Here is a 21,599-nt window from a genome sequence, read left to right on the forward strand (position 1 = left end):
GCGACTGTTGCAGGTGCGCGAACACAAGCTTTGACGAACCTGAGTGCAACCACGACCACGCGACTGTTCGTATGGCCATCAGACATCTTTGCCGCCGGATGCGAGGTGCTTATTCTGGTCCGCTCTCTCGTGGCCCCGACGAGTTGGATCATTGATAGTATCTTGGCACTAGGTCGATATCAATTTCATCAAAGGCCTCAAAGGACTCAAATTTATGGCTGACCTAATTACGACTATGGTTTTATGCTCTTGTGACTGACGGGGAGAATCAGATCAAGTAATACTACGAGTAATCAACCGGACCTGTCGACCGTATTTGGAAACTCAGCAATCAGAGGGTCTGGAGGCACATTCGATGTATTAATAATACTGGTGTCATCGACACGTTCGGAGGACTTCCACAATAGGCTACCGGTCGGCCAAGAGCGAAGTTGTGTCACCATCCTCCTGTTGGGGGCGGCACCGGGCCGCTCACGGCTTGCTCCCCACGCCAGCTGGTGGCTATCGAATCAGAAGCCCATTGATCGCAATCTCTAAGTTGTGAGCTAGCCAGCCAAGTGATTGTTCAGCTGGTAGTCAGAAAGTCGCCGCGATGCGATGTACTCATTCAGAGCTAGTTGTCGTCAGAATGCGCTGGTCTGAGCCAGAATAGCCGCCAGTTTCCCAGAACTCTTTCCCTCGAGTTCGACGAGGGTGCCACCACGGATTCTAGCGAAATCCTGTTGGCTTGACACAAGTCGGGCCAACGTCAGTTCCCTAACTCCTTCACGCAAACGGTACGGGGTGGAATCAATCAAGGGCTTGCTAGTCGGCACAGCATTGGAATTTACCACGCCATCTCTCATGGCGTTGGCTACGAAGTACTGATATTATTATTCGATATCATAAAACCAGCTCCTGGTGAGCCCACTGGTTGTTTTCATGGCAGCCCTGTCTGAGCCAATGGGAACACTGCGCTGATCTCGCCTGCCGGGTGCGCTTCCCTGACCCTTGCTTTGCTCCCTGCGTCGATCTTTGACGAGGCGACTCCTCTCGCCACATAGCGACCAGTACGTAATAGTACGAGTACTCGTAACTGCTGCGGATCTACGCCAACTTTGGATCTGGTCCCGTCGACAACCTGGACTACAGGCTGTGGGGTCGACGTGAAGCTCAAAGTCTTCTTTCGTTGGTCTGATAAGCCTGGTTTACCGGCGCGGTGAGGTAAATCGGGTAGTAGTAGCCTCGCAGTTGGAATTGTGGCGGAACAGTACGGAGTAGTTCGTGCTGATATGCAAGACTGCAACATCTCCGAACACTCAATGTTTGCAGCCTGTAGAATTGGGCATTCTGATTGAACGCGAGACCTGTCACATAATCAACACACAAAGTCTACCGCGATGGCGGCTCGGTAACACGGCCGGGATTGGCTTTTCCCTATTTGGGACCTTGTCGACCCATCTGATAGATCAACGTATTTGGTGATCAGCAAAGGGTGTTGAGAGAACGGCTGTCGAGGCGTGACCCGAGCCTCAACCGATGCAGTCACCTGGCACCGAGTACGTATACGCAGTAATTCGTTTTCAGCTTTGATAATATTACTATTGCAGGGAGTTTCGAGAATGAATGGGTCGAGCTGTCGAAAAATGATGCCTTTCCGATAACCGACGGTACTATTAGGGCCCCTGGAAGTATGTACCCACTGCAATAAAGCGTGAGACATGAGCGATGACTTGCTTTAACGTCTTCCACTGACAGCTGCAACTACAAGATCACCAAGGTAACGGAAAGGAGCCAATCGCCAGACGCCCGAGAAGCGATCGACAGCCAAAACAACGCCGACTCTTCCTCGCTAAAATTTATCGAACCAAGGATAGCCAAAGGGGAATACATAATATTACATCCTTTCTTTTGAGCCCCTGCTCCGTGTCAGGGACGCCCTCTGACACGAAGTACTCCGTACGAGTACGAGCGCAAATCTACTCGTAATACCCATGGGCCATGGCGGGACGTCAGGAATTGCTTTTCTCACAATAGAGCTCAACTCGTGTGGTTCCCTTTCCGGCTTAGACGCTGCTCGGATCCCCGACTGGTTGACGAATCAGCGACGATCCGTAACAATGGCGCTCCCCTCCCGCTCCGGTTTTCACTCCCGGCCTGGCAGCTGCACAATTGCCATTGGCGGCCGTTGATGACATTGGTCAGATTATTATCCGTAGTTGGAATTCATCTGGTAATTCGAGTTGTGGCAGCTGCAGCCGCAGCAGCAGCATGACGGTCACTGGAAAATTCAACGCAAGGAGGCGCTGGACCAACTCGGCCACGGTACGTATACTCGTACACATACAAATTATCGAATTATCGAATTATTACATCCCGTTGGTTCGTGTGAGGGCAGCGAGTCGGCGACAGCCGAGATGAATCACATCATTACTTGCAGGAGTCTCAAAAGCAAAGCACCGGCTCACTGGAATGTACGGATAGCTCCGGGATCAGCGCATCCCGGCACCCACACAGGAGTACTAAGGATCTTTGTCGAGACTGGAGGAGGAGGGGTGCTCCTGCGTAGGTGCGTAGGAAATGATAATAGCCATTGTCGCGCCAAGATTTCACACGGCGCACAGCTGGGCTGGCCGGAGGAAGACGGCGAACGGCGATGGACAAAGAGATTTGGGAGCGTGGGAGGATCCGGAGCACCGCCCACCAGTCAGCAAATGTGGGAGCGACAAAGCGACGAGGCACGACCTGACAGGCGTCCCTAGCAAGCAAGCCCTCGCATCATTTCCACCCGGGGGATTGTCCAAGCCGGAACCAGGACCAGGGCCAGGCCAGGAAGAGGCCTGCTTTGTCTGCCTCTGGGGCCCTGGGCAGTGCTCCACGCAAGCCGCCGTGATCGACGACTCTGCATTGCATGGCACTGGGCCACTGGGCCACTGGCGCTAGGAGGGACGGCAGCCCACTCGACCACCACAACCACCACAACCACCATGACCACCATGGCCACCACGGCCACCACGGCCACTACCCACGAGTCAGCGGACTAAGCTGGTTGTGGTGGTTGAGCATCGCAGCGAGAGCCTGGATATGATCACCGTTGTGACGAGTCGCACCCGCTGGGCCTGACGACCGACAATGTCCCTCTCCCTGGAGCTGGCCCGATACTATCCTGGACAAGCTGCTGCGAACACGGGCGGGTCATATTACCCGTACATTATTGTTGGCTTTGCTGGGGCCCGAGGTAACAGGTACCATCCCTCCTTGCCTTGGAGTTGATTCATCGTGACGCGCGACACGCTCGTGGTGTTCCAAAACCAGGATCACGTCGTCCGGGGAGGATGAGATAATACGTAGTAGAGAGCCTTAAACCTGGAACCCCGGGAACCCAGGATAACGGCGTGCAAGCAAGCCCCAGCCAGGGAAACGAGTCGACGACGTCGACATCCGGCCAGGGGCATCTTCAAGGCACACGACGGGTGGGAGCAAGCACGGTCGGGCCAACCATTGTTCATTTGGCTGGAATGCGTTGTGCGGGATGGGGGCTGGCTGGGGCATCCTGAGCAGTCTGAGCAGTCTGGGCAGCCTGGGCAGCCTGGGCAGGCTCCTGACAAGATCCATGGATGTCTCGTCGTCCGACGTCCACAACGCCGACCACAGCGGCACTGCCGACGTAATAATGGCCCATCTCTCATGGCAGTGATCCGTGGATGGCACTTCTCTCGCGCCTATTGCTTTACCTGCGCTAAGGCCGCCCACTGGACCTCGCATCATCTCGCTGATTTTCATCCCTGCACTCCAGGACCCCTGCCCCAGGACTCCCCCACCACCAGCAATGGCAGCCGTCCACCATACTCCCATGGGTGGCCAATCAGTTGCTGATCCGATACGGCCACTCCCAGGCGTGAGGTGTGTCCCCTGGTAGCTCTAGTACTAGCTCCCTGCAGCCAATCTTGGCCCCCCCGTGGCTTGCTTGACCCAAACTTATACGCTTACAGCGACAATGTCCTCGAGTTCTCATATCGGATCCGCCTCGTGCCGACTCATCAGCGTCTGGGCGTCTTTCTTTGTCGTCCTCATCTATGTACGAGTGGTCGTACGCTGCGTTTGTACCGGACAATCTAGAATACTGCCTTTTCTCTCTCGGGATTTTTCCACCGGCACAGTACCGTGGCCCCCTCTCGCATCCATCTTCGACGCAAAACTTCAAGTCAGGCAGATCTTCTATGTGGTAAGATTCAGATTTCGCATCATCCAGCCCCCTCACTTTTCCTATATGTAGAGCACCCTTAAATCTTGGCTCCCGACCCTGTGCCGTGTTGCGATACGGCACGAGGTACGTAGCGGGTGTATCTATTAGTTTCATTCCGGCGGTATTGCCGTACGGGTACATGAGGGCCCTGCTTTCATTCCTCCGATTCTTGCCCGATCCACGTCTAATGCAGGACCCAAGTGGTTTCTTTTCGACTTCCACAAGCCTTGGACGTCAACGTGGCGTCGAAACGGCCTTTTTTTTCTTCCCTTTCCTTTCTTCTCTACCACCCAATAGCCTTTCGCCTCCCACTCAGCTATTCAACGGGCGAGTGCTGGATTGTCAGACATCAAAGAGTGGCAATGATAGATATCATGTTGAGAGGCCCAGGAGATTGCTCAGGGCACTACCCCATCCCTAGACTGGTTGGCATGGGCTTGATAAGAGCACCTGGGAGACTGTCGTTTGGGCTGCTGTCATGTCATGACGACTGACGGGAGGTCACGGGGACCGTCCCAGCGTCGTCATCAGCGCCTGGAGCATTGCATTACCGGCCCAAGACTCTCAGGCCCTCGGGTCCTCAGCTCGACATGGCATGGTCCCACAGCGGTTTAGGTACGAGTACTCGTACCTGGGCTGGGGCCCTCGGGGCCATTGCAAAGTCGTTCTGGCTAGCAGGTCACCTCCCCCACACACACCCCCTTGGCTCGTTCCATCCTTGCATCAAATGGCAGGCTGGCAGGCTGGCATCCTCCACTTGTCCCGTCGCGGGCGGGACCAGCGATTTTCCAAATACTCCCCGATCTATCCCTGCGGTCCCCAGATGGCAGCTAGCCGGCGCCACTGGCAGTGCAGACGCGGCACGACTGGGGCAAGGCTGGTACGAGTACTTGGTACCGTTCCCTGCCTGGGAGCAAGTTGCAAAGACGTCGGTGGCCCAGTGGGGCATCTGTCAATGTACCCTTTCTACATCTGGCTCTGCTTGGCTCGACAGCCAACCTGGAACGTCGAGAACAAAAGCAACCAGACAGAGCCTTATCACCCCCGCCTGCTTCGTACTCTACCTCGTCCCTCGTACCGACTTTCAAAAAAGCAGGCCCCCCTCCTCGAAATCCATAGCATCATGTACTATTAGTACTCCTATGTGGCCTGGACCCCACACATCAGCTAGCTAATACCTGGCTTACCACCCGAAGACGCTCTGCATCATCTTCCCCCTTCATATCACCTCCTCGCACGACTTGCCTGGTTCTTGGAAGCAGGGCACGACGACTCACATACGACCTTTAGACAACCAAAAGAAATGCCCGCCCATGTCTCTGATTTTCCCATCTCGACCATCTCCTGACATCACACGAGGCTCTCGACATTCTTGACTCTCGGTCGTTTTGCATCTCCCTTGGCTTTGACTCAGGCTTCATTGGCGCGCCTCCTCCCAACTGGCTCCATCTTCCGGCTGGACTCCCATCTTCCGGCTGCTGGTTTTCCACCTGACTCTTCCTCTCGCGTGGACCAGGCCATCAACTCGCCGAGCCGCGCGCATTTCAGACTCCACAGGTTCAAGGCAAGGACTGGGCTTTTTTAATGATAGTTGCAGCATTGGAGATTGCCGTTTCTGCGACTGGAGCAACCTTGCAGACAGGTGAGTCTGATCGCAGCTCCTCCTGCTTATCTCCCCTCGAGAGGCTCGCATGCACCTCGTCAGCCCCCTTCTTTCCTTGCTGGCCACGATATGAGAACTGTCCTGACTGTTCGTAACAGCAGAAATAGGGACAGCCGGCTGCTGAGTCTGTCTCGGATCACTCCAGACCTTCCCTTGGGACTCTTTGTGGATCCCAACTCAGAGCTCCTCTAGACACTCAGGCTGGGCCTCTGCGAATCATATCAGGTCGCCTGTCTTTTGTTGTTATCAACGACCACCTTAATCTGGAATGCCACTGTCTCTTTCAAAGATCGATAGTTTCGCGCAGCAACCTCGAGAATCCGACTTCTCACCAGTAAGATGGCCCCGAGCTGCCCCCTCTGTCTCAGCCGAGATCAAGGCGACGAACGAGATGATGGGGAGGAAGGACCCATGGCTAACCGTGACCTACAGTAGTTCCAACGGTTAGCCAGTCACGTTGACCCCGTCCAATTTCCTGGAACGAAGAGTCAACAGCTGGAATTCGCCAACTCCTGGGTGATCCATCGAGACGCGACCTCGACGAAACTTGGTTTAAACACCAAGGGCTGACCACTTCTCTGTCCCAGACAGTGGTTTGCATTCTTAACCTCCTCGACGCCTTGCCAGACGACTTTTTACCTAAGGACTCTTCCTCCCTTTGGTGCAGCTTGGATGTCTATCGCCAAGTTCCAGTCTCCGTCTTACAAGTCATTCGAGGTGAGTCGACCCCTCAGACCTTGTTCCAATACTTGTCCTCTTGGTGGCCACAATTTTTTTTTTTGGCGTCTTCGTAGAGGACGAGCTAGTTGGAGCTTTTCACAGGACGAAGCCCGTGGTGATCCTGGGACGTTCCAAGGGGCTAACTTGGGGTATACGATAGCCCGGCTACCACCCGCAAAAGACAATAATTGTCGGCTTGGACGATAGACTAGAGTCCCCAGAGACTCTGACCCTGCGGTACGAAGAAGCTAGCCGAGCAGCGAACGGGGGAGACCCGCGGGGGGACTCCTCACCTATTTTCGACATGGCCACCTACAAGGCCGCGCCGTTGCCGTCCATGAACGGTGAGGACCACTACCCTGTGCTTTTGTCGGCGTTTTTGGATATCACGGTCGAATTCAAGGGCGAAGGGAAACCGTTGAGAGAGAAGTCGAGCTGACGTTGTCGTGGGTGAAGGTTACGATCCTTCCCGATACTCCCAGCCCACATACGAGCAATATCAACCGCAGTCATTCCCAACACAACAGCAGACGGAAAAGTTTGCGCAACTCAACCAGCAGGCGTTCGCGTCGAATAATGCAGTCGGGGGCTCGGTAGCCCCGTACATGGCCCCGGGGCCCGCGGTGCTCTCATGCCACCCAACGACGGGCATGTATGGGACCAAAGTGTTCCTCAAGATCTCGTCACAATATGACCTCTTCCAGCTCCCGACACCGCCGTACTTTTCACTGCAGTTTGGGTCAGAAAAGTGTGCGCTGACGGACATGACCAAGGACAGTCAGGATGGCAGCGGGTTCGTCTTCTCGTGCAATGCAGACGCGCCGCAGCCAATAGTCACGGGCTGTGACAGCAGCAGCGTGCCTCTGTCACTGGTGATCGAAGGTCCAGCCGGCGAGGAGATCTCGCGGACGGGCGCTGGGTCCTTCCAGTACCTCGAGGCTCCCGAGGACGATGTCACGCGCACAGCCAAGGTGTCTAAGCACGACGCCGCACCACCTGCCCACCAAGTCGGTGATCACTCGAGCAGCGTCTCACCAAAAACCTCCGAGGCCCCCATCCCCACGGATGCAGGTACAAATAGCTATGAGGATCCTTCGCAACAGGGGCAGTACGCCAATGCACCCTTCCCCACAGCCACCAACGACATGATCAGCACTTACAGGAGCTCGAGCTTCGTGGAGCCTCCCTACCACCGCCGTTCCGCGCACGGATGGACTGGTTTCCCGGGTACTCTTGGGAGCACCGGGAGGACCCCTTCCCTGGACCATGCTGGGATGGCAGGGAGATCGGGTCTGACGCCTCTCCCGGTGCCGTCTTCCCATGGAAACGGGGCACCCCAGCTTGTCCGGACAAGCACCATCACCAACCCCGGCGGGGCTTCACCGTACAGCCAAGTGTCGCTCTACTCGCACAAGGCAATCCTCAAGATCAACGGCAAGCTGGACACCATGGCAGAGAACTGGACGCAGGAGGAGTGGAGCAACCGGAGGCGCATCGTCATGTTCCGCCGGTCACAGGCTGGGTCTACGCTCAACGCCAGCTTCCGGCCTGTCCCCGTCAACGAGAGACCCCCCAACAGCATCTGCATCTCCTGCATCTGGTGGCAGGAGAAGAATGAATGCTTCGTGACGTCGGTGGACACCATCTACCTGCTGGAGCAGCTCGTCATGGGACCGACCCGGTTCAGCGTGGAGGAGAAGAACCGGATCCGGCGCAACCTTGAGGGATTCCACCCACTCACCGTGTCCAAGGGCAAGACGGAGAGCGAGGAGTTCTTCAAGCTCATCATGGCGTTCCCCAACCCCAAGCCGCGCAACATCGAGAAGGACGTCAAGGTGTTCCCCTGGAAGATCCTCGAGTCGGCGCTCAAGAAGATTATCGGAAAGTACAGCGCCAGCCCGAGCAGCGCAGGACCGCCCCCGAGCATGGTGCCGCCGGCGCCGTATGCAACGCTCCCCACGCCTCCAGGACATGGGCATGGGCATGGGCATGGCATGTCGTCGCAGCCAGGCGACCACCACAGCCAGTACTCGGTCCACTCGAGCCACCACGATGCCATCCCCTCGCCCAGATCGCTGTCCGGGTCGCAGCCCGCGTGGACACCATACACGGCAGCCCCTTCATACCAGTCGGCATCGAGCAGGACGCTCAGCCCCAACATGCGTCAGCCGAGCCCCCAGCACGCCCACCACGCTCCCCCGATACGAATCTCCACCAACCCTCTCCCGGCTGTCACGACCTATGACACAAGGTCCGTGCCGACTGGTGGATATGGAACGACGGGCCTGCACACCCCTGTCAGCCATCACCACTCGGCGGCGACTCCCACCCGGTGGGATAGCACGTCTGCCAACTACGCCGACGGCGGCTATCCCAGCCTAAGCTCGCACCACGGCGCGCACATGGCACACCCGGTCTACAGCACGGCGGGCACATACGGCGATGGTGGAGCACCACGGGCATGAGCCACTATTGGGGGGGATGGGGGAGAGGGGGAGAAGTAAGGCGGAGGGGAGGGTTGGTGCCCGAGTCACGATTCAGAAGTCACGGATTCACGAGGCCTGGGCGGGCACGAAGGGGGAGAACGCGATGAGTTTTTGGCGCCCCCCCGTGCTTGGTTGACTTCTGGGCCTCCCTCTGGAATTCGGGAGACTCCAGAAGGAGGAGAGAATATCGGCTACATGACATTGGACAGCCTCGTGAACGCATGTTGGGGGTCACTGGGAGGGTCGCGCGAGCAGGTCAGGTGGTTGTGGCGCACTCCAATCAGCTCCCACAGCAGCACACCCACCAGGGGCTCCCCTCCCCCCCTTCGGGACTCTGCAACATGACTGCAAGGCATGAGATCTCTCAAGGCTGGTTGGGCGGCTGCGATTGGAGCCGGGGGGGCTGCATGCCTCTGCCGGTGTGGCAGGGCAGTGGGTTGGGGGAAACGGGGCTTGTCATGCCCTGCAACTGGGGGGGACCCATGATGGCCATGATATGCCTCCTCCCCGTCTCTTATACCGAGAGGCCCGGACGGCGCGCCGCTCCCTCCCTTGCCCTTCCCTTGCCCTCTCCCGCTATGCCTTTTCTTAGCTTGCCCAGCCCTTGGCTTCGTCCTGTCGTGGGCCATGGCTGGTCTTATGCACCCACCCGCGGCGTGCAGCATCGACCAGCAGCCCGGTCATGGGATGTCTAGTTGCATCTCCATGATCGTCATGGACCACCCTCTACCCCATGTCTGCCCGCGGAAGAATGGCCGTCCTCCTCCTGCTACCCGGGCATCATATCGCCCTCTCTGCCAGTCGGCTGCTCTCCGACCCGTGGCCTTGAAACCCGTCCCCCCCTCCCCCTCCCCCCTCGGGGGCCATCATGGGGTCTCGGTAGTTGCGCCCCCCTCCTCCGATTGACATGTCTCACGCGCACGCGGGGGCCGCATGTCGCGGCTCGTGTTGCTCATATTGCTCAACCACCATGACCCCACGGCCGCTTCACGGGCCGCAGCTACGGGTTGCTTGGCTGGCTGGAACTGTCGAGCGCCAGACGCCAAGGCTTGGTATTCGCCTCCACGCTCGCAGCTCAGAGTCGTTTCTACTCCCGATGTATGTATGCCGGGGCGCATTTTCCGGTTTTCTTTGCACGGGGGGTGGTAGTGGCGGTTTGAAAATGCATCTTGATGGGGAACTTGCGTGGTTTCTTTCCTCCTTGGCCCCTGGGGGTTTTTCTTGCACGAGAGGGGGGGTTTCCTAACGTACACACACGGTTGTTAGACATTTCTTGGGTTTTATTTTTCCTTTCTCTCCGGGAGGGGGGGGACAGGTCAATCAATACCATATAGACTGGGGCGGCTTCGTGTTGCTATAGACCTTGACGTTTTGTGGGAAAGGGAGGGGCGTGGGAACATCTCATGTACTAATGATGACGGGACATGTTATTTTTGGTGGCGCCTGATTCTTCATTTATGGGGGCTAGTTCTATTTTTTTTCTTGGTATGGAAAGTCATGGTCTCAAGGGTTTCAGCCTGGCATAAGAGCAGCTCGGATTCACTGGTCAGGGAGGGCGTGGTGGGAATACCGTGTTCGGTTAAATGTCTTCCTTTTTGCCGTCTTTTAGAGGCTTTACCGTGCTTGGATGCATGTATATATATTATCCCTATCTCCTGCAGAGTATTGGTTTTTGAGTTTTCAGCTGTGTCTTGTTGTTTGCTTTTGTTGACAATGGGGGGGGCCTGAGTCTTGTGTATGGGAGAAAAGCAGATGGTGGTTTTATGAATGCCCGACAGCTTGATTCAGTTTGTCTTCTTGGCTTTGGCTCGTCTCTGGCCCGTTTCTATTTCCGTTTTGGGAGTGGCAGAGACTAATAATTAGTTTGTTGTTGTTGTGTTTTTCAAAATTGGTAGTAACGTTATCGAATTGTAAAACTTGAACACGCTATTGCCACTCTTCAGATGATTTCAACAATCCTGTAATGCCGCCATAAACGGGGCAAATAAGCTCCAGTCTTGGTCAAGATCCAACCTAGCTGTAGCGAGACCAAGCTCAAACCTATCCTCAGCTTCCATGTCGTCGTCCCATGTGCTTTCGCCGACCATGAACGCGTCACAAGGGTAATAGCCCATGTATTCAATGCCATAGTCCCCAACCCCAACCGAGAGATTGTCGTTGGAACTACATGTCCGTGAGTCTGTCGTATGACATGTCGCAGAGCCTGAACGTATTGCAGAATCCATGGTCTGGCGTCTAGTATCACCCGGCCCCTGCTTCCGAGAAAAGTGGCCAAAGTACGGAACTGTAATTGTGTTCCGAGGCATCCCAGCAGGGATTCTTCCTGAAAGCAACACTAGCGAATCTCGACACTGAGAGGCAATACCGCATCCAGCCCCATACCGCTCCGCCAATCTCTGGAAAACAGCCTCCACGCGAGAAACCAGCTGCATATCCTCCTCACCCACCCCTCCATCAGGGGGGGTCGTCGGCGCACCCGACCAGCAGGACCAGCGTGGAGGCAAACCCCACAAAGTCGGACGTCTTGCAGTCGAAGAGACTCCTGCCGCTTCGCGTCTCGGACCGCAGTTGGAGAAACAGCCGGGCCATGCTGTGCGCGGCGTCGGTGCATAGCCTCCTGCTGAGGCCTGTGGCGTGATCTGACCGCGGAGGCGAGGAGGAGGGCGGGTTTAGGAACGGAAGATGGATGTGCATGCGGGCGTGGAAGAAGAAGAAATGGACAAGAAGGCGGTCGACGAGGTCGTCGTCACGTCCATCCGGGCCTTTGTTTGGGATGTCCCACCAGTCGGGGGGGGATGGCGGCCATGGCGTCCATCTGCTCGTCGAGGAGCATGGCCTGGGCAAAGGAGCGGCTAGTATAAGGTGATATGTTGCACTCAATGGCCTGACCGGCGATGACTGCGCAGCGGTGGATGAATTCGGGGAGCTAGACGTGCAGAGGCCCAGGGGCCACGGCGCCGGTGGTGAGGTCGGTGGAGAGGGCGTCGTTGAAGTCGTGGGGTAGGCCGAGGAGGAGGCTGGTGAAGCGGTCGCCGTGGTAGATGGCCAGCCAGATGCGGTGGTGGATAGTGGAGGTGGAGACGCGGTGTAAGCCTTGTTGGTGTGTTTGTGAGTACCTACATTGCACATACACATGCGAGTATTTGTCGTTCATCGGCTCGGTGATGGGAGATGATGGGACGTACCATGAGCTGCGCAATACCTAGGCCTTTGCGTCAGGTTAGCCACGCTCGACGAGGCCGACCAAAATCGGTAAACGTCTTGGCCAGGAGAATCAAACACTCCATGCCGGCCACGGTAGCGGCTAGCGAACACGTCGCCTAGGGCTCGGGGTGTGAGGATGTGACTTGGCGTGTCTTCTGGCGGGAGCTGGCCCACCAGTCGCCGTTGCGGGTGAGAGTGGTGGTGATTTCGTCGTAGCCGGGAAGGACGGCGCGGAGGGTCTCGCAGACGGTGGCAGATGAGCCCGTCATGTCAGGGATGGTGCTGGGGTTGGTGGTGATGTGTGATACGGTGCCGTTCTGGTGGTTGTGTAGTAATGCTCATGCCTGTACGCTTGGGATGCGGGGGTTCTATACCTGAGTCTGTTCTAGCATAGAAACTAAGGGTGGAAGGCCAGAATTGGGCCTTCAGGAGCTCGAAATCGAGGGGTTCTTCAAGTTGATGTTTCTGGAGGGGGGATGGGGCATGTACTTGAGATGGAGTGCGACTACGTCCGTTGCTGTCAAAGGCGTTGCTGTCTCTGTCCCGTTGGTCTATGCACGCCAAGCCGGGGGAAGAGCAGTGGGCACATGATAAACGACCATGGGACTAAAATGCATCTGATCTTGCGTCTTCGGCCTGGGGTGTGATAGCACTATGGGTCAGACTCCAAGGATGACGGCCCATGGGGATGCTCACATTCGGTGCAGCTTCGCGTTCCCTTGCGCATGTGTTTCCTGCGAGGGGGAACTTGGCTGTTCATTTCGTCCATTGAATATATGGGAAATGTCGGCCGCTACGGATGGATTCATGGACTGTAGTGATGATAGATAATGGGGCGTGGAATTGCTGACACGGAAGCATTCGTCCGTGGCTTTGTCTGCCAAGACGGACCAACAGCTCTTTGGTCCGCACAAGTCCGTAGTGACCGCTTATGCCACATGTATTTGCCTACCGCCGTCCGTTATTTGTCCGACGTGATACTATGTGCAACAAGCTGTTCGTCTGTCTGCTCGTCCGTGTCAAGCGCTTGACGGACCATGCCTGCAGTATACGAAGGTAATACTCAGTATAACACAATAAGAGCAGTTGAGTATAAAGAGCCATGCTCGTCGGGCTCACTTCCAATACTTGAACATTCATTTCCAATAGTAAGGCAACTAGTTAACTGATCATTTACCCCAACTTCTTCCATAATACTACTTTGACATCACCGCCTCTCTCTCCGAAATCAAGGTCCAAATTGGCCAGGCCTGGTCTGCCTTTAGGCATGTTGATGTCTTGATGAACAATGCCGGCATGTCGGCGATGAAGCCTGCCGAAGAGGCCGAGTAGGTCCAACTTGGTTCTGGAAGACCCCAACCCTCAACTTGGCTGACATGCATATGTACACAGCGACGACGTTATCCAGGCCATGTTCCAGGCCAACCTCTTCGGCCACATGCGCGTCACACACACAATCCTTCCGTGCATGCGTAATCAGGGCCACGGCTGCATCACCTTTACCTTGTCGAGCACCACCTGGACACCCCTCCCCTTGGTGTCGCACTACGCGGCTTCCAAGGCCGCTCTGAGCACCTACGTCGAGTCCCTCGACAAGGAACTCCGTCCTCTGGGCGTCTGGTGTGTTGCCGTTGAGTGCAGAGGCTTTCCCACCAACCTCGGTCATCCCCGCGACTCGTCCCAGGCTGGGTTTGGGAGCGCGGGTCCGGCCATTGACGCCTACGGTCCGTTGTTCACGTCTCTCGTCACCAAGTTAGCAACCAACCCCTCTGCACACATGCCTGGAGACGTTCCCAAAGCGGCGGCTCGTATCATCGACATTGTCAAGAGGGAGGGGAGGGCCGGGGAGAAGACCTGGGCGGTTCGAGTGGCACTGGGCTCGGACGGCATGGGCTCGGCGAAACAGCGATGCGAGGAGCAGCTCAAGCTGATTGACATGTGGAGGGATGTCAGTCTCAGCACAGACCGGGAGGAGAACAATGGGGGGGGAGTCGGTGGCAAACAAGGAGCTGTTCGAGTTCACTACTGTCTTGTAATTTTAGATGATAGCACGGGGAGGAGATGGGGGATAATGTGGACAGAGGACAGTGTAGCAGAAAGGACAAAACATGCTAAATTAAATAAATACTCCGTAACCTAATGCTCACCCATTACCAACATATCAGTTCAACCCACTCTGCAGTCCCTTGATGACCACCATGGCACCCCAGGCACCAGGATCAGGAGGCAGATCACCACTACCACCGGCTCCAGCACCAACATAGGTAGCACGGCCCAGACGAGGTGTCATGGTTTTGGTGCCCTCAGCTCCCTTCACAGCGGCGTCGACACCTTTGGCGAAGCCACCGTTGGACATGCCCTCGGCAAAGGGGATCAGAGTGTCCATGACGGTACGGTCACCCACCTTGGCTGGTGTGTACCTCCTCAGGCTGGCCAGGGCCGTGGTCAGGGCAGTCCCCCACAGCGCAACGGGGCCCTTGGACGCAGCAAGCTCGATGTTGTTCTCGACAGCCGACCGCAGCGCCACGAAGAAGATGCCCAGGATACCACCCAAGGTACCACCCATCTTGCTCTCGACAATCTCCTCGAGCTCATGCAGCACCTTGACCACCGACCCAGACTTGGCCAGACCAGCATCCAGCGCCGCCGTCAGCGCCGTAGCTCCCGTCTTGAGCGTCTCGCCACAGTCGCCATCGCCCATGACGGTATCCCACTTGGTCAGATCCGGCTCCGCCTTGACAAGGTCCTCGCACGCCTTCCGCAGCATCTTCTCCATGACACCAGCATCCACCTTGAGGTCGTGCGTCTCATCCACCACCTTGGGCTCCTCCTTGGGCGCCTCCACAAACTGCTCACTGCGCGCGCGCCGCGTGCCCTGCGATCCGGCGACCGACTCCCAGGCCGTCGTGGTGCGCGCGTCGAAGAAGTCCTTGATCTGCTCCACCGAGTACTTGCACCCCCTGGCCGCGGCCGAGGCGTTGATGACGGACACGCTGAACGCCGGCGCATTCAGCGACGTCTCCAGGAATCCCGACACGACGCGCGACGGCACCAGCTTCCAGTCGCGCTCCAGCTGCTCCAGCACCTCGTCCACCAGCGCGCCCGTCTCCAGGTGCGACATGCCGCCAAAGTTGCTGATCAGCAGCATCGTCTCGTCGCCGGCCCCAAACTTGACGTAGCCGCGCTCCGGGTCCGCCTCGTCCAGGCAGTGCGTCAGGATCTGGCCCACCAGCTCCGACGGCGACGGCGCGGGCTTGAGCTTCTTGTAGCCCGGTTCGTTGTGCGGGCCCGTCCCCAGCTCGACCTCGTCCGGGTCCAGCATGCCGTGCTCGGTCCGCCCGGGCACGTGGCAGTGGTCGAGCGTCGCCGCGATGGACACGATCTGCTCCGAGAAGGCCACGCCCAGGTCGTACACGTCGTCGAGGGAGCCGCCCGCGCCGGCTGCGCCGCCCATGACTTTCAGGACGCCGATCTGGCCGGCCAGGCCGCGCCGGCCGACCATGCTGCCCTTGCGGCCGACGGAGACGTCGTCGCCGCAGATGATGATGCGGCAGGGGCTGCCGCCCTTCGCGTTGGCCTTCTCGCTGGCGAGCCCAAAGTGCAGGCAGTCGCCCGTGTAGTTGGTGACGACGAGGATGGTGCCCTTGTCGCTGGGCACGGCGTCGATGCCCGCCAGGATCTGCTTGGTGCTGGGGCTGGCAAAGATGTCGCCCTGGACGGCGGCGGCGAGCATGTTGGTGCCGACGTAACCCGCCCAGGCGGGCTCGTGGCCGGAGCCGCCGCCGCTGATGAGGCTGACCTGGGAGCGAGGGTGGGAGGTGTCGTAGACGACGCGGTTGGATGAGTCGAGGTTGAGGGCTGTGTTGTAGGAGATGAGGCCGCGGAGGGACTTGTTGACGAGCCCGTCGGGCGAGTCGAAGAGGTGGCGCTTGGACATGGCGGCGGTTGTGTGATGAACAATGGGGTATTACCTGGTGATGAGAGGGGTTGGAGGAGAGAGAGAGAGAGAGAGAGGAGGAGGAGAGACAAGAGGGGAGAGGAGAATGGGATGGCTCAGTAAGATTTGGGGGAGCAATGGGAATCGCGGTTAGATACCGGTGTAGTACATGTACTACCGATCAGTGACGCCAGACTCGGGATTCCTGTAAGAGCCTGGAACAAGACACGGGACAGGACAAGGATGGCCTGGATGGATTAGAAAGAAAAAAAACTCTGGAGCTTCTCGTGAGCAGGTAGGCAGGTCTAGCGCAGGTCCAGGCTGATTGCAGAGCGCAGCTACGTAGTATTAGCCACATGTGGTCCCCTCGACTCGTCGCGGTGGCCGGAACCGACATGATCGGCGAAAGCTCCGGAGGGGAGGAGGAGCTGCAACAAGCTTCTGTCTGGGCCCCTCTCTGCCCCTCTCTGGCTCTCTCTCCAGGTCTTGGCCCCCTCCTCTCTGGGTCCTCTCCGGGCGTCTGTCAGGCTGCCCCTCTTCTGGAGGGGGGCCATGGATGTGAATGAGCGTGGCATTACATCGAATGATCGCCCGTGTTGGGGCGGCGTGGGTCCGGCGGCACCGGGGGATGCGGCTCGGGTTGCCTATTTGGGAAATCCCGGCGCCCATCTCTGGGTCTCGTATCCCCCTCAGAGGCGCTCAAAGGCGGGGTGACTGACAGCCTGACCCTGAACTGTTCCCAGCCTGTGTGCCTCTGTCCCGTCACTGTGATGATGGATATTAGCCGGAATACTGCTTGGAGACCTGCGGCGATGTCGGCGGGGCGCCGATGTGGCGAGCTGGGGGCGTACACTTGGCGAGCGAGGATTCACGTCGAGGACGAGGGCGTCTGGGTGCAACTCTGCTCTCCTTCTTCATTCACCTTTGTCTCCCCTCGATAATAATCTACCTCGACAAGTCTACCTCTCACCAGAAATCACACACATCACATTCACAATGGCCCCCCAGTGGAGAATCGCCATGGCCTGCGACGTACGCTGAGCACCTGCTATTACTCTATACTGGGAGAAGTGCCCGCTAACACATCGCAGGAGGCTGGCCTCTCGTACAAGAACAAGATCAAGGCCGACTTCGAGGCTGACCCTCGCGTCACCGAGGTGCTCGATGTCGGGTCCAACGCCCACGACGACAAGACGCCTTACCCCACGCGCGCCGCGGCAGCCGCCCGGCTCGTCGCCGAGGGCAAGGCAGACCGCGCGCTGCTCATCTGCGGGACGGGGCTGGGCGTGGCCATCAGCGCCAACAAGATCAAGGGCATCCGCGCCGTGACGGCCCACGACAGCTTCAGTGTCGAGCGCAGCGTCAAGAGCAACAACGCCCAGGTGCTGTGCATGGGCGAGCGCGTCGTCGGCATCGAGCTGGCGCGCAAGCTGGCCACCGAGTGGCTGGGCTACGAGTTTGACCCGGCGAGTGCGAGCGCCAAGAAGGTCCAGGAGATTGACCAGCTGGAGGCGTGATTTGTTTTTTTTTTACGAGTACGAGCAATATTACCTACATGGGCAGTGGGCAGTGTTGGGAGGAGAGATAGATGGGGGGAGGTACCCTGGATTGCCCGATGCGGTAATGCTGAGCTGCTGTGCGGAGGTGCAAATAGACCAAGCAATGATTACGAGCCAGAATGGATGAACCCTGCGCATCATGTGCCATCCAAAATTGTCAAAAATAAATTAATAGAACCTTGCCACGCACGAGGTCCAGACAAACATTGACAGGCATTGGCAGACCTTGAAAGACCCTGACAGACCCTGACAATTGGCGGCGGCCCGGGATCCCTGAACAGGAATGATCAGGCTCGGGATCGACTGCGACAATGCGGCGTCGTGGCCGTAGTGTGGGCTGTGTGGTTACTGTGGTGTACATAGTAGGTAACATGTAGAAGAATACTGGATCCGTATGGTGGGGGTTCGCTGGAATTCTGGGCCTTGGACTCCTCTGCTTCTGTAACTCTTACATCGTACATTCACGTTACGCCTGCGCATGCGAGTGCTACGTGATCTCCAAGTTATCCTGTTTCAAGCAATAATAATACTGGACCTCCCCAACAGACCCGGGTGAGTACACGTCAACCGTACGACACCGACCCTTGACGTCAAGCTACACCGACATCAAACATACTCACCCACCGCCACCAACCCTGAATACCCTCATTCCTCACCGACACCAGCCGCCATGGCCACGCCTCCCCCCCGTCGCCGGCTCGTCGGCCTGTCCACCAAGATGTACTTCTCCCTCCAGCGCACCCACGACTACACCGCCGACCTCCTCGCCGCCCTGCAGTCCCTCCCCGCCGACCAGCTCGCCCAGGTCGACGTCTTCCTCATCCCCGACTTCATCACCGTCGTCCCCACGGCCCACCAGCTGCGCGCCGCCAACTCCCCCGTCTGGCTCGGCGCCCAGGACACCCACTGGGAGGACAAGGGCGCCTTCACGGGCGAGGTCAGCCCTGCTGTGCTGCGCGAGGCGGGCGTCCGCATCGTCGAGGTCGGCCACGCCGAGCGCAGGCGCATCTTTGGCGAGGACGACGATATCACAGCCCGAAAGGCCGCGGCGGTGGCGCGCAATGGCATGGTCCCGCTGGTGTGCATCGGCGAGAGGACGAGGGGCGATGTGAGCGTCGCCGTGGACGAGTGCCAGGTCCAGGTCGATGCCGTCATGGCGGCCGTGCCGGACGATGCCGAGGTGGTGCTCGCGTACGAGCCCGTCTGGGCGATTGGGGCGAGCGAGCCGGCGGGCGAGGAGCATGTCATCAGTGTGGCGGATGGGCTGAGGGTGCTCAGGTCGGTGCAGCAGAGGAAGGGGCCTACGCGGGTGGTGTACGGGGGCAGCGCCGGCCCGGGGCTGTTTGACCGGCTCAAGACGGGGGTGGATGGGCTGTTCCTGGGCCGGTTTGGGCACGACGTGCCCCAGTTTGTGAGGACCGTCAAGGAGGTGATTGAGTCTTAGCTCTCGCTGCCTTACTGCTACCAATACAGAGTACTACCATCATTACTACACTAGGTATTGCTACAGTGAAAAATGAATGTTATACATGCCGGAGTCGGCGGATGGCTTCCCTCCCTAGCATCGGCACCGGATCGGATCGGCCAATGGCGGCTACGGCCGGCGGCATGAGCGGAGAGCTGTGCTCCGAACACCTGCCTTAGCTCATGTACTTGATGCCCTACCTACAGATATATTCATAGCAAGTACTTCGTATTAATATGTCCCTCAGTATGCTATTAGTTAGGGTTTGACGGCGGCATCCCACACCTTACCCCTCACCTGCCCGTCTTGGCCGACGTATAAGAAGCGCATCCCCCCAACACAACTTCATTTCGTTCTCTCCCTCTTTACCGAATCATCCGAAACCAATTTCAATCATCAAACCACATCTAAACCAAGCAACTAGCCAACAGGAAACAAAAAAAATCTTCCTTAACAGTTTGTGTTAAGCCCTCTCGGGATGGACGGCGCTGACCACGGCCATGCAGCTTCCACCGGTACATCCACCCAACGGAGCAGCCAAGATGGCGCCTTTCGATGGATCCGTATTATCCAAACTTGATTGTACACCTTCAGGTAATGTCTGTTGCATGAGCCGGTGCCCGCCCTTCTTTCTCGCTCGTCACTGGCAGCCACTGCGGCGGTCCAGTGTCGGGCGGGATAGGGGGGGCGTGGCTGAGATTATACGGCCGACAACTTGATCTGGATAATACCAGCGAAAGGATCATGCTCTCCCCCCCCCAAGCCGTCAAAGGACGTGCGCCTAACCTAGGCAGATTCAACATGACGCCCCCCGCCGCTACGTCGCCTACCTTTGAACGGGCCACTCCTGTGACCACCAAGTTCCCCTCCAAGGCCAACTCCTTGCCCACCATTGCCGACATGGAGGGCAACTGGGAGAACTTCCGCTTCGCCCCCATCCGCGAGAGCCAGGTCTCGCGCGCCATGACCCGCCGCTACTTTGATGACCTCGACGCCCACGCCGAGTCGGACATTGTCATCATCGGCGCCGGCTCCTGCGGCCTCAGCACCGCCTACGTGCTCGCGCGCCGCCGCCCGGACCTGCGCATCGCCATCATCGAGGCCAGCGTCTCCCCCGGCGGCGGCGCCTGGCTGGGCGGCCAGCTCTTCTCGGCCATGGTCATGCGCAAGCCCGCCGACGCCTTCCTGCGCGAGGTGGGCGTGCCGTACGAGGACGACGGCAACTTTGTCGTCGTCAAGCACGCCGCGCTGTTCACGTCCACGCTGCTGTCCAAGGTGCTGCAGATGCCCAACGTGAAGCTCTTCAACGCCACGTGCGTCGAGGACCTGATCACGCGGCCCGGCGAGGAGGGAACCGAGGGCGTGCGCATCGCGGGCGTCGTCACCAACTGGACCCTCGTGACCATGCACCACGACGACCAGTCGTGCATGGACCCCAACACCATCAACGCGCCGCTCGTCATCTCGACGACGGGCCACGATGGGCCCATGGGCGCCTTCTCGGTCAAGCGCCTCGTCAGCATGCAGCGCATCGAGAAGCTGGGCGGCATGCGGGGGCTGGACATGAACACGGCCGAGGACGCCATTGTCAAGAACACGCGCGAGGTGGTCCCGGGGTTGATTGTTGGCGGGATGGAGCTTTCCGAGGTGGACGGTGCGAACCGCATGGGTATGTTACCTTTGATGGGAATAAATATAGTAATGCTTGTACTGACTGAATCTAGGCCCGACTTTTGGTGCCATGGCCCTCAGCGGTGTCAAGGCCGCCGAGGAGGCTCTCAAGGTGTTTGACCTCCGCAAGAAGCAGAATGCCGTCTAAGGGTGGAAAACTGCGAGGGATTACTTCTGCGAACACGATGTTGGGACCAAAGCCGTCACTCATTTGGATGTGCTGGTATTATGTCGCTCATTTGGACGGACCGGATGTCACTTGTCTGAACACGCTGGATGTCGCTCGTTTGGGACACATGGATAGTTGCAACCAAGATTGAGATTGAATAAATGAACTATGGTTGCACATTAACCCACATCTGCCACCTGCAAAACTCCAATTGTGCTCTGCCTTGTTTTTCTCGTTGTATTCCATCGTAGTTGAGCTAGAGGTGACTCACGGCCTCGCCGGCCCGGTGGTGGCCGGAGTGGGTCCCGGACCAGCGGCGTGTTCCGGAGCAACGACCACGTTGGGCCGAGGTCGCTACGGCTTTCCAGTCCGTCGATAGTCGTGGATATGATTGCAGCGACGCTTCTCATAGGCTCGTGGCGTTTCCGGAGCCCCGAATAGATACCCGGGGTATTAAAGTCTGGTAGCGTCGGTCGCCCTCCCGACGGTTCCAAGTTGGC

General features: G+C 58.0%; 6 protein-coding genes across 6 annotated transcripts; 5 read left to right on the forward strand and 1 right to left on the reverse strand.

Moving 5' to 3' along the window:
* Positions 1 to 6,912: 6,912 nt before the first annotated feature.
* On the forward strand, positions 6,913 to 9,073 carry ACO1O0_004776 (uncharacterized protein; the record flags this gene model as incomplete). Its single annotated transcript, XM_083194209.1, has 2 exons — positions 6,913 to 6,969; positions 7,091 to 9,073. 2 exons carry the CDS (start codon positions 6,913 to 6,915, stop codon positions 9,071 to 9,073), a joined length of 2,040 nt encoding a protein of 679 aa, XP_083051157.1.
* Positions 9,074 to 13,594: 4,521 nt separating this feature from the next.
* ACO1O0_004777 (uncharacterized protein) lies at positions 13,595 to 14,334 on the forward strand (the record flags this gene model as incomplete). The annotated part of the gene is made up of 3 exons (XM_083194210.1): positions 13,595 to 13,626; positions 13,691 to 14,246; positions 14,290 to 14,334. The coding sequence occupies 3 exons, from the start codon at positions 13,595 to 13,597 to the stop codon at positions 14,332 to 14,334; spliced, it is 633 nt and encodes a 210-aa protein (XP_083051158.1).
* A 125-nt stretch (positions 14,335 to 14,459) lies between these two features.
* ACO1O0_004778 (Dak1 domain-containing protein) lies at positions 14,460 to 16,235 on the reverse strand (the record flags this gene model as incomplete). The annotated part of the gene is made up of 1 exon (XM_083194211.1): positions 14,460 to 16,235. The coding sequence occupies one exon, from the start codon at positions 16,233 to 16,235 to the stop codon at positions 14,460 to 14,462; it is 1,776 nt and encodes a 591-aa protein (XP_083051159.1).
* Positions 16,236 to 17,231: 996 nt separating this feature from the next.
* On the forward strand, positions 17,232 to 17,752 carry DERI1 (RpiB/LacA/LacB family sugar-phosphate isomerase; the record flags this gene model as incomplete). Its single annotated transcript, XM_083194212.1, has 2 exons — positions 17,232 to 17,267; positions 17,327 to 17,752. The coding sequence occupies 2 exons, from the start codon at positions 17,232 to 17,234 to the stop codon at positions 17,750 to 17,752; spliced, it is 462 nt and encodes a 153-aa protein (XP_083051160.1).
* A 712-nt stretch (positions 17,753 to 18,464) lies between these two features.
* Positions 18,465 to 19,238, forward strand: ACO1O0_004780 (triose-phosphate isomerase; the record flags this gene model as incomplete). Its single annotated transcript, XM_083194213.1, has 2 exons — positions 18,465 to 18,494; positions 18,600 to 19,238. The coding sequence occupies 2 exons, from the start codon at positions 18,465 to 18,467 to the stop codon at positions 19,236 to 19,238; spliced, it is 669 nt and encodes a 222-aa protein (XP_083051161.1).
* An 822-nt stretch (positions 19,239 to 20,060) lies between these two features.
* On the forward strand, positions 20,061 to 21,078 carry THI4 (thiamine thiazole synthase; the record flags this gene model as incomplete). The annotated part of the gene is made up of 2 exons (XM_083194214.1): positions 20,061 to 20,928; positions 20,984 to 21,078. 2 exons carry the CDS (start codon positions 20,061 to 20,063, stop codon positions 21,076 to 21,078), a joined length of 963 nt encoding a protein of 320 aa, XP_083051162.1.
* Between the last annotated feature and the right edge of the window lie 521 nt (positions 21,079 to 21,599).

The sequence above is a fragment of the Amphichorda felina genome (genome assembly GCF_050947745.1).
Source record: "Amphichorda felina strain 45539 chromosome Unknown scaffold_4, whole genome shotgun sequence".
Classification (NCBI taxonomy): Eukaryota; Fungi; Ascomycota; class Sordariomycetes; order Hypocreales; family Bionectriaceae; genus Amphichorda; species Amphichorda felina.